The sequence below is a fragment of the Furipterus horrens genome, unplaced genomic scaffold (assembly GCF_987537825.1).
Source record: "Furipterus horrens unplaced genomic scaffold, mFurHor1.1.pri manual_scaffold_5, whole genome shotgun sequence".
NCBI lineage: Eukaryota > Metazoa > Chordata > Mammalia > Chiroptera > Furipteridae > Furipterus > Furipterus horrens.
Genome location: NW_028327175.1, coordinates 97,259,043 through 97,275,146, shown reverse-complemented (window position 1 = coordinate 97,275,146; position 16,104 = coordinate 97,259,043). Strand labels below are relative to the sequence as shown.

At 32.3% G+C, this 16,104-nt stretch overlaps 1 protein-coding gene across 7 annotated transcripts in view; it reads right to left on the bottom strand.

The window, feature by feature from the left end:
• Positions 1 to 16,104, bottom strand: part of GTF2I (general transcription factor IIi) — a 130,601-nt gene that overhangs the window by 46,737 nt on the left and 67,760 nt on the right. Inside the window, exons 10-14 of one of the 7 annotated variants that reach the window (XM_090276898.1) lie at positions 12,935 to 12,994; positions 10,861 to 10,917; positions 8,872 to 8,934; positions 1,562 to 1,672; positions 608 to 673 (exon numbers count right to left, since the gene is read on the bottom strand). In XM_090276898.1, the coding sequence (XP_090133024.1) occupies positions 608 to 673; positions 1,562 to 1,672; positions 8,872 to 8,934; positions 10,861 to 10,917; positions 12,935 to 12,994 (357 nt within the window). Of the gene's footprint in view, positions 1 to 607; positions 674 to 1,561; positions 1,673 to 8,871; positions 8,935 to 10,855; positions 10,918 to 12,934; positions 12,995 to 16,104 lie in introns of those variants that run through there. The other 6 variants (XM_090276893.1, XM_090276895.1, XM_090276896.1 and 3 more) reach the window with 6 other exon arrangements.

Sequence of the window (16,104 nt, the reverse complement as noted above, 5' to 3'; positions counted from 1 at the left end):
TGTTTCTCTCCCTCTCTTTCTCTTCTCTCTCTAAAAATAAGAAATAAAACCTAAAAAAAAATAAAAAATAAAAAAATAAACTCTGTGTTTCACATACTCACAACTGTAAACCTACTTTTGCCCCTCCTTATAAACTCCAAAATATACATGCTGAAAGTTTAAGAAATGTTTATTGACACTTAAAAAGAAAAAACACTTTTTCTAAGCCTCGTAGTAATCTAAAAACAAAGATTGTAATATTTGGACAGCAACTACCCCAACGATCTTTCAAGGGACAGGTATGTAAGGAAGGCACAGTTTACTAATAGAGCTAGGCCTTCTCACATTAGATGAATACTAACTTCAATGTTAAAAAGCTTATGAACAAGCCCTGGCTGGGTAGCTCAGGTGATTAGAGTGTCATCCTGATATGCCAAGGTTGCAGGTTCCATCCCTAGTCAGAGCAAATACAAGAATCAACCAATAAATTCATAAGTAGGTGGAACAAGAAATCCATGTTTGTCTTTGTTTCTCTCTCCCTTTCCCTCTCTTTCTAAAATCAATAAATTAAAAAAAAATTTTTAAACGCTTATGAAAAAAATATTACAAGAATTTAGTTTAGACTTACCGTATTTTCTTTCAAACAACTCCTCGACTTGTTTGCGTAGATCAGTAATTCGAGCGTTCCATTTCTCTGAAAGTTGAAAGTTAAATCTCAATAATAAATCCCTCTCTGGGGGCACTAATAAGTTCTTAGGATAACCTAACATCTAATGACTTTTTTCTACATAACACATCCTAACTTTTTAATAATCCATCTTCATCTATGTAATTTTATTGTTTTCCTAAGAATTTTTTCCTTTTTGTTGGTTCTTAGAATTGGTTCAATATGAGATTATAGGGGATGTTTTAAAGTTTATTTTCGAAACATTTCATACCAAGTACCTCTTTTTAGCCTTATAATCTCTGAAAAGCAGGAGGGTACAAAAGACTAATACAATACAATAAACACTACAACATGAAGGCAAAAAAGAGGGAGGTCTCCAAAGTCATTCAGGATCTTTCTAAATCATATCTAAGTTCTATGAAAATGAGACTGTATGACAAATTAAAACATTAACATGCTATCTTAAATGTATACAAGCTAAATGTTATATCTATTCAAATAAAGATCACAAACACAATCTGCCACTAATATTTTATTTAGTCCCTTCAAAAGGCTGCACCTACAACTGGGGTTTGGTTAGATTAGCTGCTAACAGTTACACATGCACAAAAAAAATAATAAAAATATAAAAATAAAGGTTTTAAAGCTAAGAAAAAAATAGTTAAATTACTAAGTCATTAACACTGATTTAAAGTCCACTAATTGTAGGTAACATCAGAAGATGCAACATCTTATGTCTGGTAAACCCAAACTATGTTTAAACAATGTTACTTCAAACTGTCTGTGGTTTTCCTTAGATTAGATTATAAAACAGTAATAAGTTTTAAAGTATGCCCCTAAAGAAAGCCGTAACTTTTATCAGTAACAGAAGTTCAGAATCAAAGAAAAAGGGCCTGTATTTAACCCAGAACTCACCGAAGTTGAATTCTCTCACTTTCCGTTTGCCGGCATTGGCAGGCTCGGTGACTGGTGGCTGGGGGGGCTCGCTGCTCTTTGGTCTCTTGGTGGGTGGAGAATAATCATCATCTTGAAAAAGAAAACTGTCATCAGTGGAGTTACAGCCATCACTTGTTAAATCCTCAACATTCAAAAGATATGGCGGGCTTTGTATCATTATTTCTGTATTGTCATTTTCAGCATATTTTTCCCAGTTACATTTGAAGTTTTCCCACACTACTGGGGTGTGCTCAAGTGAATATACCTCATTTTCCCTGTCTTCTTCATTTTTTTTGGATTTTGCTTATTAATTTGAATCGTCACTATAAATTTCTCCTTCCCTCATAACTGCTCTGAGATAGCTGTCTGGAATTATACTCTATCTTGTCTTTCGGGAAAAAAAAAGTTTTGATGGAGTCAGCTACCTATAATTACACAAATATGTAAAAAAAGGGGAGAGAAAATACAGCTTGAGTGGAAAAATAGTAAAACTTACATAAAATTCAGGCACATAAACAAGGGAGGTTGAACCACTATATATCAAACACTTAAACACAGAATGTACAGAATTAAAAAAATATGGCTATATTATTTGTGAAACAGGTAATACTGATTTGGTCAATATAAAACCTATGTAGAAATGAGCAATCAGATATTTAAGCACAGAATATAGACTTTGTAAACATTTGTAGCAAGAGTTTATGCTAAATTTCTTCATGGGTATGTCTGTAACTGAACACTGCTATCATACTTTAATATATCTAATGCTGAATTAAGGACATTTGGCTCAAATAAAAAAAGTTCTCGCCATCATCATATAGTCCCTGAAAATGTCTTTACACATTACTAAGATTTCTACTAAAATAACATGTGTAAATTATTGAGAATATAATTTTAAGACATCTATACTTTAAATATGGGCTAGAGAAGAAAATAATTACTGTGTAAAAAAAAGGTACTAGTAATGACAAAAGATACCATTAAAATACAAGTTACTCTTTTAGATCAGTATAATTTTCATTCTCATTTTAAAGGTAAAGAAATTCAGAGATTTATGTGACTTAACCATATCATATTGCTAGACAGTGCAGCAGATATTAGATTATGGATAAAACTCTTTCCACTACAGTAACAGGTAAACTCTCAAATAGATAACATGAAATCCAAATTCACCCTAATATACAATGTTGCCTGGAAGAGCAATAAATAACTATTATATACTTCATATATTAATCTAGAAAAAAATCAGACTGTCATTGGTATGATACCATCAGAGCACAGACATTGTTGCCCAGGTGCACTGACTTTGGGTTCTTCCTATGATGCCTACAGATATTCTGGTAACCTGCAATCACTTACTGACTATAGGAGGAAAAAGTACCAATGTCACCAATACCAGATTAAGTGTCATTATGATCCAATTCCAATTATGTGCTGGGGAAGGCAAAAATGCTAATTTAGGGGATACTACTTCAGAAAAACATTATCATATAGACAACTTCCAACACTATAAAAAACTTCCATGTGTTGAATACCACCATAGAAAAGCATGTTCAAATACAGAAAAAAAAAGGTACAGTAGAAAACTATTGAAAAATTACAAACTACTAGTAAAATAAATCTTGACTATGTCACCTGGGTTTATAATTTTTAAATTACTACAAGAATTAAAAATGGTCAAAAGACCTATAATAGATTATTAAATAATTAGATCAAACCTTAGCAGCTACATTTGGAAAAACATCAGGTATCATTAATATGTTTGGCCTTCAATTCTGAAAACATGCTGAAAAAATAAAGCCTCTTTTCCAACTTCCAGATTCTTAGAAGCCTAAGAGTATTTTTATGCTAGTTTCCAAAGGGTTAAATGAAATATATTAGTTTCATTTAAAAATATTATCTAACATTTTAAATGTTTAATATTAATATTTCTTCCCAAACATTAAACCATGACTTTTAAAACAAAGGTATTTTTCCTATAGGCTAATGTCACTGAAAATATTTATAGATCATCATTTAAACAGATTGTTACTTAAATTACATTAAATGAAAAAGCAAAAACAGCTCTAGGATGGTAATGAAGAATTGCAGTTATTAACCTCAATTATAATCATAACTGTTTGAAACTGAGGGGAAGGTGAAAGGACAAGAGTGCTTTTCTTTAGTGTCAAGACCTCACTTCTTCAGTCTAAACTACTTTAGAACATAAAGGATCTAACAGTATAAATATATTTATAAAAGTAACCACACTCATCATAAACAGAAAAAAAAGAGAAAAAGGGCACATCTTGGAGAGTATTTTTTAATAAGACAACAAATAATTGTAAAATATTAAAAAGTGCTATCACATTTCTCAAGTGACAGGTATGAAGTTCAGTCTATTAAATGTGAACAAAGACAAAGAGATGAATTTAATTATTTGTAATGATAAAATATCACACTACATGTTATATTAAAAGATCAACCCATTTAAATCATATAAAATATGAAATTAAATTCTAATAGCTATGAACTCAGCCACACCTTCCCGTTTTATCTCCACTCTGCTGAAAAAAACTATAATTGGTATTGAGAAAGGATGACAAAATGTTTTTATTGACCTCAAAATCAAAATTATTTCCCTGTAGCAGGGAATATAAATAAAACTCCCGAGACTTTACCTCTAATAATAATTGGGTCCAGCAGAGAGCTCTGTTTTCTAAATATCATGGTGTTTCAACATTATAAACAACCACTTTTGTGTAAAAAGACATGTATTTCAGGATGCTTCAAAATTAAACACAAACTACTTATAGCATTAAAACTAAAAGCTTAAAAACGAGTTTCAAAATATTTTTAACAGGCAAAAACCGTTATTCAGGAATATGTAATAGTTATTTTACCAGTACCAACACCAGCGGTTCCACACCTCAAAAGGTGGCAGCGACAATCCCTAACTCAAAAATTATATTTAGAAAAAAATCTGTTTTTCTTTTAGCATCATATGGTTATAGATAATACAGACTTCAGAGCTAAAATTTGTTACTACAATCTCATTGGTAAATGCATTAATAGAATATGAAGCATTTTCTAATACTTTCATAACCAAATTGGTAATATTTTATCATACAATCTGTCACCTATTCAAAGTAAACAAAAAACGAATCAAAATCAATCAGGTACTGTATCCCTTTTGAATTACTCAAAGCCATTAATTATCCTACATATTTCAAATTAACAAATGGTATTTTTCACCCATGGACCTAGACCATAACTCCTCTAACAAGATCTTTAAATGCTAACCTATTCAATTACAGATTCTATGAACTCTCCAGTTACATTTACAAGATAAGCACAGCCCTGACTGGTGTACCCCTGTGGGTTGGGCATCATCCTGTAAACCAAAATGTCCCTGTTTCAATTCCCGGTCAGGGCACATGCCTGGGTTGCGGGCTAGATCCGCAGTTGGGGGCATGCAATCAACGTTTCTCTCTCACATTGATGTTTCTCTCCCTCTCTTTCTCCCTCCCTTCCCCTCTCTAAAAATAAATAAATTAAATCTTTATTTTAAAAAAAGATAAGCACAATAATAAAACAATGACAACAGAAAAGCATATCAGCTCTATCTTTAGAACATACCCAGAATTCAACTCCTTATGTCCACTTACAGCATCCTATTCTAAAGCGCCGTGTCAGCGGCCCTAGATAACTAGAGTTCTAAATTGGATTCTTGTTACCACTGTGCTCTGCTCTCAGACTTTTGCAACAGAGCAGCCTTGCTTCTCCCAAGTGAAGGACAGAACCTGTCAAAACCTTGCCTGCCTTGCTCACTCCTAAATCCTCGGCACCTAGTAAGTCCTTCCCCAGTGCACACAAGTTGCTTGGTATTTATAGAATAATTAAATGAACGTTTGAACAGTGTAATTCTTAATTACATGCAGCATCAAGTATTAACCAAGGTTCTAAGCATGAATTTCACATAAAAGGATACCACCAGAGGATGGCAGGTAATCCAACTACTGAAGCTCTAAAACAGTGTTATCCAAATTGTAGTCCATGTACTGTATGTGGTAATGTGAACCAACTATATGCAGAATTGCATTCTTTTTTTGGAAATATTTATGTATATTTTTAAATGTATATGAGACAAAAAAATTTAAATATTTCAAAGATAGTTTCACTCTGGAAGATGCAAAATTAATTTTTTAATGAATTTATTTAAAAAATCAACTTTTTTAAAGGTTTTATTTATTTATTTTTAGAGAGAGGGGAAGAGAGGGAGAAAAACAGGGAGAGAAACATCTGTGTGTGGTTGCCCCTCATGTGCCCCCAACTGGGGACCTGGCCCGCAACCCAGGCCTGTGCCCTGACTGTGAATTGAACCAGTGACCCTTTGGTTTGCTGTCCACTGAGCCACACCAGCCAGGGATAAAATCAATTTGAAGAAAAAACTAAGTAATGAATAGGGTAAGGTTAGGCCACAGCAGAATGAACATATGTGAGTGGCTCAGGTTTGGGGAACAATGCCCTAAAAGAGAACTGCATGATTAATAAACCTCTTTTAGAGGAAAAAACTTCCCATATTAGCTTGTCCATGACAGCTAGACCTCAAACAAGGCCGAAGTAAGATTTTCTCTGCATAGATCAAAGATAAGCACACAACAAAGATGTTAACAGCAACTTGATTTTACCCTAGAACATAGACATGATGTTTATGAAATTAAGGCCTGCACAGTCATATTATTCCAAGGGCTACTTCTCACACCCAAAGGCACACAACTTAGAAGTGTGTACCACTGATTTCAGTACAGGTGGATCGCCACAAATGGAAGAGCACACACCACCAGCAATGGATAAGGAATGTTATCCTGCAGAGATAGAGCACCCGCATTAGTGCCAATTAGCCCTCTCATAACTCCACATAATTTCAAATAAGTATATCATAGTTAAAGTACTGTGGAAAACCTGACAAACTTACATGACCAAGTTATTTTTTTAATCTTCTCTATAAACTATTTGGAAAATGCAGAAAGATACAACAGGAGAAAATAAGTCATCCACAGGCATGCAGGATTATCTTCATTTATCTTCTTCTTCCAGTATTTTTCGGAACAAAACTAACATCATTCTCTATATACACTTTTCCTTTCAAGCTTGCCTTGTTCATGAAAGGCAGGAATTTCTCCCCCCACTAAACATATGACAATAGGGGTCTTTTTCTGGATTATTTACATTAAACAAACAAAAAATATCACAATTTCAGTGCCTGTATATTTTTTCTATTATAAGGATATACCAAAAGTTAATTTCCTAACTATAGATATTTAATGAGTTTCTACCATTTTGCAATCTTTCCAGAAAAAATAGAAGTTACCAAACAGATATGCAAGTTCTGATTTGACCTTCCTTGTTAATATCAGACTTAAATTTTACCCTCCTTAATGTACTGATAAAAAACAATTAGCAATTTAATTAAGGTTGATACATAGCTTGTTCACAAACATATGTGCCATGGAAAAAATCTACTCTGTAAAGTAATTACTTAACACAGACCTGGTATTTCACTGGTCTTCTGAACATAAAGCCACCTATATAGCAAAATTCTACTATTTATTGATAAGTTTGGATGATAGAAGTTTTTTGTAGTCTATCTTAGTTTAAAAAAATAGGATTTATCACTCCTTCCAAAGACTTAAAATTGAAAAGAATGACACATTTCAGGTTCATGAACCATTTATTTTGTGATTATCATTAACATCTCTTTAAAGGTCTTATACTGTAAAAAGCATGTGTTTACTTTCTAAACAATTTTAATATAGCTTTTATCTGCTCTAAGATATAATAAAAAATAACTTTGTTATTTTCCTATTTGAAGTTTTGTCCAAATAAATTTTAATAATAATCTATTTTCCCTATCTGTAGAGAAAGGACAAAATTCTCAGTATTTACAATATTTATACACACTTAAGATTTCCTTTTCTGATAGTTAATGAGGTTTATAAATAAAAACTAAATTATTTAAAGGTAAACTATATACAATTCAAAATTTTTAGGTTAGTAAAATTACATTAATGATTAAAGAAATATATATATTATTTTGAGACATGAAGGATGAGAAAAATCTCAGATGAAAGCTACCAATCAACTTATTTTTTTCAGAAGCAAAGAAGACATACATTTTGAGTAGTTAGTTGTAAGTAGCCAAATACTATAAAAAACCAAGTGACACCAGGAGGAGACATGCTATTAAAGAGAAAGAAAGAGAGAAAGAGAAAGATAAACCCAAGGAAAGCTATGCAGCAATTAAAAAAACAAAAAGATGAAGTACCAAGATGTGTGGTTATGGGGAAGAAAAAAAAAAACCTATGGGAAATGTGATATATGTGTATTTTAAATGTTCATTATAATGTTGTATATGCTGACAGCATGTACTTTATATAACTAAATATATATACATGTGTATACATACATCAAATTATTTTTAGATGTATACACGATGAAGTGAGTACAGGGACTTTAGATTTAGAGCAGGGCAGGTGTAAACATAACATAGTGTAATTTGTTGTTTTGTTTCAATATTTTTCCTTAGGAAAGAATTACTGTGAGGGGAAAAAACTTATAGAGGAGTAGCGTGGGACAATGTAAAAGGAAAAAAATCAATATGTACTTAATTATTAAATATGAAGTATTATACTGTTAATAATTATATTAGGTGAATTTTTACATAATTCAGAACTGGCTCATCTGCATTCATTATTTTTGAAGAAGGAAAAACTAGGTTTAAAGCAACTTTAGCCATAAAGATTAGTTCAGAATGTATTTGTAGCTACTGATTCAAAAACAGTTTTTAAGAACAGGTTATATATTAGCCTCTAAAAGAATTTTAGGGGAAAAACTAGCTTTAAAAATTGACTAAACTATCAACACTTCCTTCTCCACTTGACTCAAACAGATATCAGGGGTTACTGATACTAATTAGATCTAGCTATCACAACCCAATAACAGATTACAGAATTTGATTTCATGTGCATCCAGTCTGGTCATAGTTTTCATTTTTATTCCCAATGACAGGAAGGATAGCCTGGCCCACCGCTCATTTTCAAGGCTTACTTTTTTTGTCTAAAACTCCCAAAGCACTGGGTGCACTTCTGGGAAGCAGGCTGCTTTGGTCAGACATACACATATATGCTTCAATTCTTATCACAAGTTTCCTTTAAGAATGAATGAAATGCATACTTAGAAATGTGAATGTGACAAGTTTTTTATGACCAGAAGTAAACTTTTGGAATCAAGGCTTTTCAATAACTAACCTTCAATAGTCACCTCAACTTCAGGGTCCTCACTTGTTTCTGAAGGGACATGTTGAGTAGAATCTTGAAAAAAATAAAATTCTAAAATGACATTCATTATAAAGCACTTTCTATATGTTTCAACATTTTATTGACCTGATACTCAAAAAGCAGCCTACTATAAAATTTTACTGGCATTTTATTTCATCATATTAAAAAATATCTGACCCCTTTAATTAGAAATAGGGATAAAAAAACAAAAATTAGAAAATCTCTGAAAAACTATCAGATGATACCAAGTTACCTGCATTGATGGACTCAAAAAACTTGTATTTTTAGATTTAAGATTATAATAAAGTCACAGTTGTTTTCCTACTGTAACTAGAAAATGCTAGAATAAAAACAAAGGCTTTTCCCCCCTGTTTTTATATTTCTCCTCTGCTTTCAGGAATCTTAGGAGTGGTTTAATTGTTAAATTAAACCAGTTCTTTGCAGTGGGGACCTTTAGACTAAGACAATGACTATAAAAATCATACAGGACTAAATCCCCTAACTTTATATGCAAGATACTTTTTAAAATGAAATATTTTATTAATATTTGTGTTACTGCACAAAACAAATATATGTATATCAGAATGTTAGTGCTAGAAGCTAGAAAGTATCTTCATCAACTCTCTTTGATTTTGAAAAGGTTGAGAGATTAATTGATTTGCCAAAGATTATGTTTATTGGTTAGTAAAGGAATGAAGACCAGACCCCAGGTTTGATTCAACTCTGTTAACACTGCAATACGACAATAAAAATCTCCTCAAAAATGTAATATTTAAAAGCCTAATATTTAATGATAGAATTGTAAACTATGAAGTAATTCATAGTGCCTGATGAAACCTGTCCTAATGTATCTTATATATAGATATTACACTGTAAATACTACCTATTCAAAATAAAAGATTTTGTTACAGAGAAAATATTTAGTTAACCTCCATACAGGGAAAAAAAATTCATGTACACCATCTTCTATAAAAAGGTCTCAAAAAAAACCCCTAAAATGTTTAAAATGAGCATCTTAATATTTCTGCAAGAAATGTATTCTAGTTAGAAACCTTAATTCTAAAATTGAATTTGGAAAGATCAGCCAACATTCCAGGGACCTTAAGAACTCCCTCCACTCAGAGAGTGTAAAAAATCAAAGTAATGATTTAAAAGAAAGAAAAAAAAAAAAAAGAAAATATATGGAGTAAAAAGTTACAGAACAGACTTCATTTTTATCCTAGAAAAATAAGGTACAACACAACCAGTTTATGAGATAAATATTAATTCTAAAACAAGATTCGATTACCTTACCAGTCATTTTCCTTGGGAACAACATACAAAAATTCTTTTGAAACTATATAAACCACTTAGAAACAGGAAGCCAATCTACATGCTAACAGCTTAACTCAAGGTTCCAATAACATAAAAAGCTGTACCGCAGTTAAAACATTCATTCAATCCAGAGAGTAAAGGAGGATGGCTGGTAATTAGAAAACGTGGTTCATGGGGTAGTTGTGGGTATAAATTAAGCAGAGAGGAAAATTTTCTTTTATTAATCTTATGTAGAATTTATTACCCTACTTTTTAAAATGACACCATTAAATAGTATGTTGAAAACTGAAATAGAAACAGAGCCAGTAATAATCACAATTCTAAAATACTGAAGCCTTTCTTTCTTTAAACATGTTAATACGGCACAAGAAGACCAGGGAAAAAAGGGCAGCATTTTGCATCAGGAAGTGTTTTACTTACCCCTTAAGTTTTCATCCCCATATGCTTTATTATTCAGTACAGTAAAAGAGGTATTTTACATCTTAGGACTACAAACAAAACCTGTTGGCTAAGAAGGCATACCAAAACAATCATCTTTCATTTCCAAATAAGATGTTTTAAGGATAGTATTCTCTATTATATAGAACAAGCATAATACAGATAAAGATTTTTATTTTTAGAAATAAAAATCCCTTTATTTCTAACCTTCTGCTGGTACTTCCATTTCTGTTCCTTCATTGCCCTCTGAAGAATTATGGCTTCCTAAAAAGAAAATAAACCACATATAATAAACCAATAAAAACCTACATTGAAAGAAAAGAAACTAGGTAACAATACAAACAATTTAAAACATATAATACAACATATACACACTGATTCTTTAACTCCTTAGTAGTTATTTCAAACAATGTGATCTAATTCAGAAAACACTTAACACTTCTATTTGAAAACTCAAAAAATTATTTTAAAATGTAAAATATATAGTGTGAACCTAAGGAGGTTTGGGGATTTATAGTTAGTTGCTGTAATTACACAATATAACTACTCATAGTTGTTACAATTTGAGAAACGGAACAATTACGTTTCAAAGTACCCTGCTCATCTACCAATGACGCACACACACAAAAAAACACTGCTTGCTCATAGGTTCTATTAAGTCTAGATAAACAAGTTCAGATTTTGCTGTGAAATGTTCCCTGCTTTCCATTTTTACTATGGTGGAAGCCATGGAAACTCAATCCCCATTATTTATTCAAAGTTGAGCTTAAAAGAAATTTGTAAGTTAAAATTTAAGATACTACCTTTAGTCTCAAAAGCATTTTAATTCAGGTAATATAATCTGCCTGCTTCTACAAACTGGAACATAAAGCAATGTATCAGGTTAGGCAGTCACAAGGTAAACAGGCTCATCCTACTAGTGCGGGGGCTCTACTCATAAATAGGAAAAGAGTCAACTAAAACATTAGAGAGCCACTTAGAATTAAGCACCCAAACTGCCCCCAAATATTCATCCTGTGTCCTTACATGCCTGAGCTACTAACATGGAAACAGTTGAAAATCACTGCCAATGTATATAACTATATTACCTTTGAGTAAAAATAAGTCCCATTGGGGGAAAGGGAAGCAAAATCAAGTTTATTTTGTCATCCATTGATAACTAATTTCAGAAACTATACTAAACACTGAGACATAGGTTTTAAATATATTTTACCTTGGTTTTTAAAACGATTCATTAGTTTTTAAAACTGTCATTCAGTGTCCAGTGTTTTTGAATTTGAAATGCCATCCTGAGGTCAAACAATTTTGTTTTCAAAGTCTAGCTTTATAACACCATAATTATCTTGGGATTCTTTTCCACTTCATATTATAAAAACTCACCTAAGCTCAAAATACTAAGCAAATCTATAAATCTAGATCCATAATTTATTCTTTAACTTTTTCAATATATTTTCAACACAGAGACAATTCCTTCTTTTTTTAAAACTTTAACATTTGGATTTATGAAGCACTAGGTTCTTTGACTCTAATGGTGAAGAAAACAAAGATGTGAGTGAGGTCAAAGGAATGGGAGGTAATGGAGAAGAGACCAATACTTAAAAAAGCAAAGATTGGGTAAAGAATAAAAACACTTAAGGTGGTTGTTCCACCTTCCAATTATCACAAGAGTGCGTGTAAACAAGGATTCTTTGTGTCCTTTTTGTTCTTTCAAAATCTGAAATAAGCAATTACATTTACATTAAAAGCTAAAGAAAATAAATCTTAAGATGCTCAAAGCCAGGATAAGATAGAAGTAAAAACCATCACAAATAGCCTATGACTGTCAAGTTAGGAAACACTACAAAAATTTTCAAAAAAGTATTCAATTAATGAACTTAGGGATTTACAAGTGATATTTTACAATCTTTCAAAAAGCTAAGTATAAACATGACCTTATCGATATTTACATTACTAACTATACAATAAAAACCTTACTTCTGACTATTCTGATATAAGGTATTTATAAATGTGTACTTTACCTTAAATATGAAAGTGTGTCATGTACCCATTTCGAGATTCATTACTAGATTCACAAAAGGGAAAATTGGTTTTGAAAAATTGTTGCTTGTGAAGTTCATTTGTTTTTTTTTTTTTTTTTTTAAAAAAGGCCAATACATTTTTTCCTTTTCCATTTAGAAAAGTAATAATACAGATATAAATACAAAAACACAGTCCGTCTAATATAAAGAAACATTGAATAAAAACAGTATGTGGGAAAATGGAAGTGAAAAGTTATATATACCTTGCAAAGACTTCGAAAGGGGGAGTTTGTCATCAACATCATCAGTTTCAGAAGGGCCTGCTTTGGAATACAAAGATAATACTTCAAAAGCAATCCCAAAAATATATTTTGGGTCACTTTAGTAAAGATATTTGGGTGAAAGATATGGAATACAGCCTTTTCATGAAAAAAAAAAAAGGCAAAATTAAAGAAAAATGACAAAATGAGTGGTGTTGGTTTATAGTCTCAGTGAATGAAAAAATTGTGCTCAGATAAATTCATATATGGACAGTCAAAAGAAATTTTGAAAATGACTAGACATATGAATTGAATGGGAATGATATGTCTAAAATGGTGAACATGGGTTTTTTAAAAACAGTAGAAGGTTCATAACAGCAAACTGCAACTTTTTCATCATACAGATTGTAAGTGCAGGTTTATTTTACAAGGTATATTTGTTCCTTCCTTGACAAATATTTGCTTAATCTTTTGTCATACTGAAGAAAAACGTACAAATTGTTATACCTTTCTTAGGATCTCTAAAATCATGTAATTAAGCTATTAGTAAGCTTGAATCTCCTTTGAAATAGAAACATGACAAACTAACGGTTAATTCAGAATCCCCCTTTCCTGCAGATTCATAAGCACTTTTTAATAATTAACATGGTTCTTTCTGATTATTAATATATAAAGTATTTCTGGTTCATTAAACCTTCACAAAATGCTATATAGATTATGGTAACACACTTGCATATATTATTCAAGCATTTTAGTAATGGAACATTAAAAGTAGGAAAAAACTGTTTTCAATGACCACTTAACATAAAACATCTTCTTGTATGAATATGAGTACAAACTATCTCCGAGTATTATTTGGAAAATATCCTGAGACTCTTTGGCTTGCTAATGCATGAGGAATATCACAGAGGCACAAAACCACACATTATAAGCAAAGGACACATCCTAGAGAAACACAATTTCATAGAAAACACAAAAATTGTATTTGGAATCACAACTAAAAGCAAGACACTGAAGGAAAGAGACCTGAATTTAAATGCCAGATTCACTGCTTCCTAGTCATGTGATCCTGGGTAAAAATATACAGAAAAAAGTTAATTACATGATACCAAAGGATAGTAACTGACTTTTAAATGTCGCTTTAACTACTTTTCCCCAAGTTTAGCTATGTGGCATTTTCAATATTGTTCTGTTCTAAATTATTTTTTATGAGGTCCTCTTTAAGTCAAAGCACATTTCTTAGGCTTCTCATTACATAGGATTTCTATTTTAAATAACTTGTTTATTACTAAGTTCTAAATTACATTATGTTCAGGGAATTTTTTTAAGGCTATCTCTGAACAAGTATAAAGTCAATTTTTGTAAAAGATCCATGCTTAGTAAATAAACATTTATTTGCTGGGTACAGAGTTCTAGATATACTGTAGAGTTCAAATATTCTATTTATCATTTATAAGTATTCAATAACTATAGATCTGTCAATATGTCATAATTATGCCAATTCTTCAGTTCTACTTTTATTTTGAGGCTACATTGTTAGGTATATAAATTAATGATTGCTTAATCAACTTAGTTTCTTAGCGAGAGACGCCTCAGGTGGCTCGGCCATGTCAAAAGAATGGATGCAGGCCGTATCCCCAAAGACCTCCTCTACGGCGAGCTAGCAGAAGGCAAGAGGATGACAGGGCGCCCAAAACTGCGGTTCAAAGACATCTGCAAAAAGGACATGACACAATGCTCCATCAATCTCAACACATGGGAAGTTCAAGCAGACGACCGCCTAGCCTGGAGGCTCGCGGTCAGACAAGGTACGTCACGCGCGGAGGCTGCACGCAAGGAGGAGGCGGTCCAGAAAAGATCGAGGCGGAAGCAGCGTCAGCAGCAGCAACAACAGCCATCTGCCTTCACCTGTACCAAGTGCGGCAGGGATTGTCACTCCCGAATCGGACTGCACAGCCATTCTCGGCGGTGCAGATAGACTCTCAGGAAGCTACGCCATCGTCTCTCGAGACGGACGGCTGCCGACGACGACGACGAATCAACTTAGTGACTTATTACTATATATATTAAGTAGTCTTACTGTTTACACCTATTACTTTTTTCTTTTTGGCCTCAAATTAATATTGCTAAATTTTAATTTCTTTTATCATACTGTCATAGATCACTGAGATTTCAAATTATCTATGATGCTTAATTTTAGCTACATGTTTTAACAGCATACATTTGGGCTTTATTCATCCTATGATAGGCAGCATATTTGAACCTCAAAATGCTAGTGGTGTCTACTAATCATTGTGAAAATCAAACATTACCAACACTCACATCTAAGTATCACTATCTTACAAGAAGACTGACATGTATGCAGAGGTCTGTACAAGCCTCTTAGGAAATACCAAAGTTTGGGAAGAAAATATAAATGTACTTATGTAGAAGAACGAACAAATGATCACAACATAACTTACTACCACAATGACAGTACTGAATCTACATGTGACAAAATACATACATCTTGAAAACTGGTATTGAATGACACACAAGAACACACACAATAATGTATATAGCATGATTCCATTTGTGTCAAGCTTAAAAACTAAAAAATATTATACATAAAATACATGTGCATAGATACACACACAGAGACACTTCTGTGGAATTATATACAAGGGAAAAGTATAAAAGCGTTATCAAGAAGGACAACCTTCATATCAAGAAAATGGTTAACTCAGGAGGAACAGGGAAAAAAAGTGGTGACTTGGGAGAGCTCAAAGAGGGGTGTCAATTACATATCTACCATGTTATGTCATGTGGAAGATGAGGACAACAAATGATTTTCAGTAAACCTGGACAGATGTACAATTTGATTGTAGATTTTAAACAATTCACTTTAAAAACCATTTTAGAAACATAATACAGCAATGCAAAGAAATGAAGTACACCCAACAATATGTCTCTCAAATTGTTTTACAAAAGAAGTCTAAAGCAAAAGAGTACATACTGAAGGATTCTATTTATATGAAATACAAAAACAGACTACACTGATCTAGGCTGTTACAAGTCAGGCCAAGTGTTGATTGCCAGGAAGGCAGCCCAAGAGAAAAGAACTTCTATAATACTGACACCTAACAACAGACCTTCAGAACGCATAAAGCAAAATGGCAGAAACGAAAGGAGAA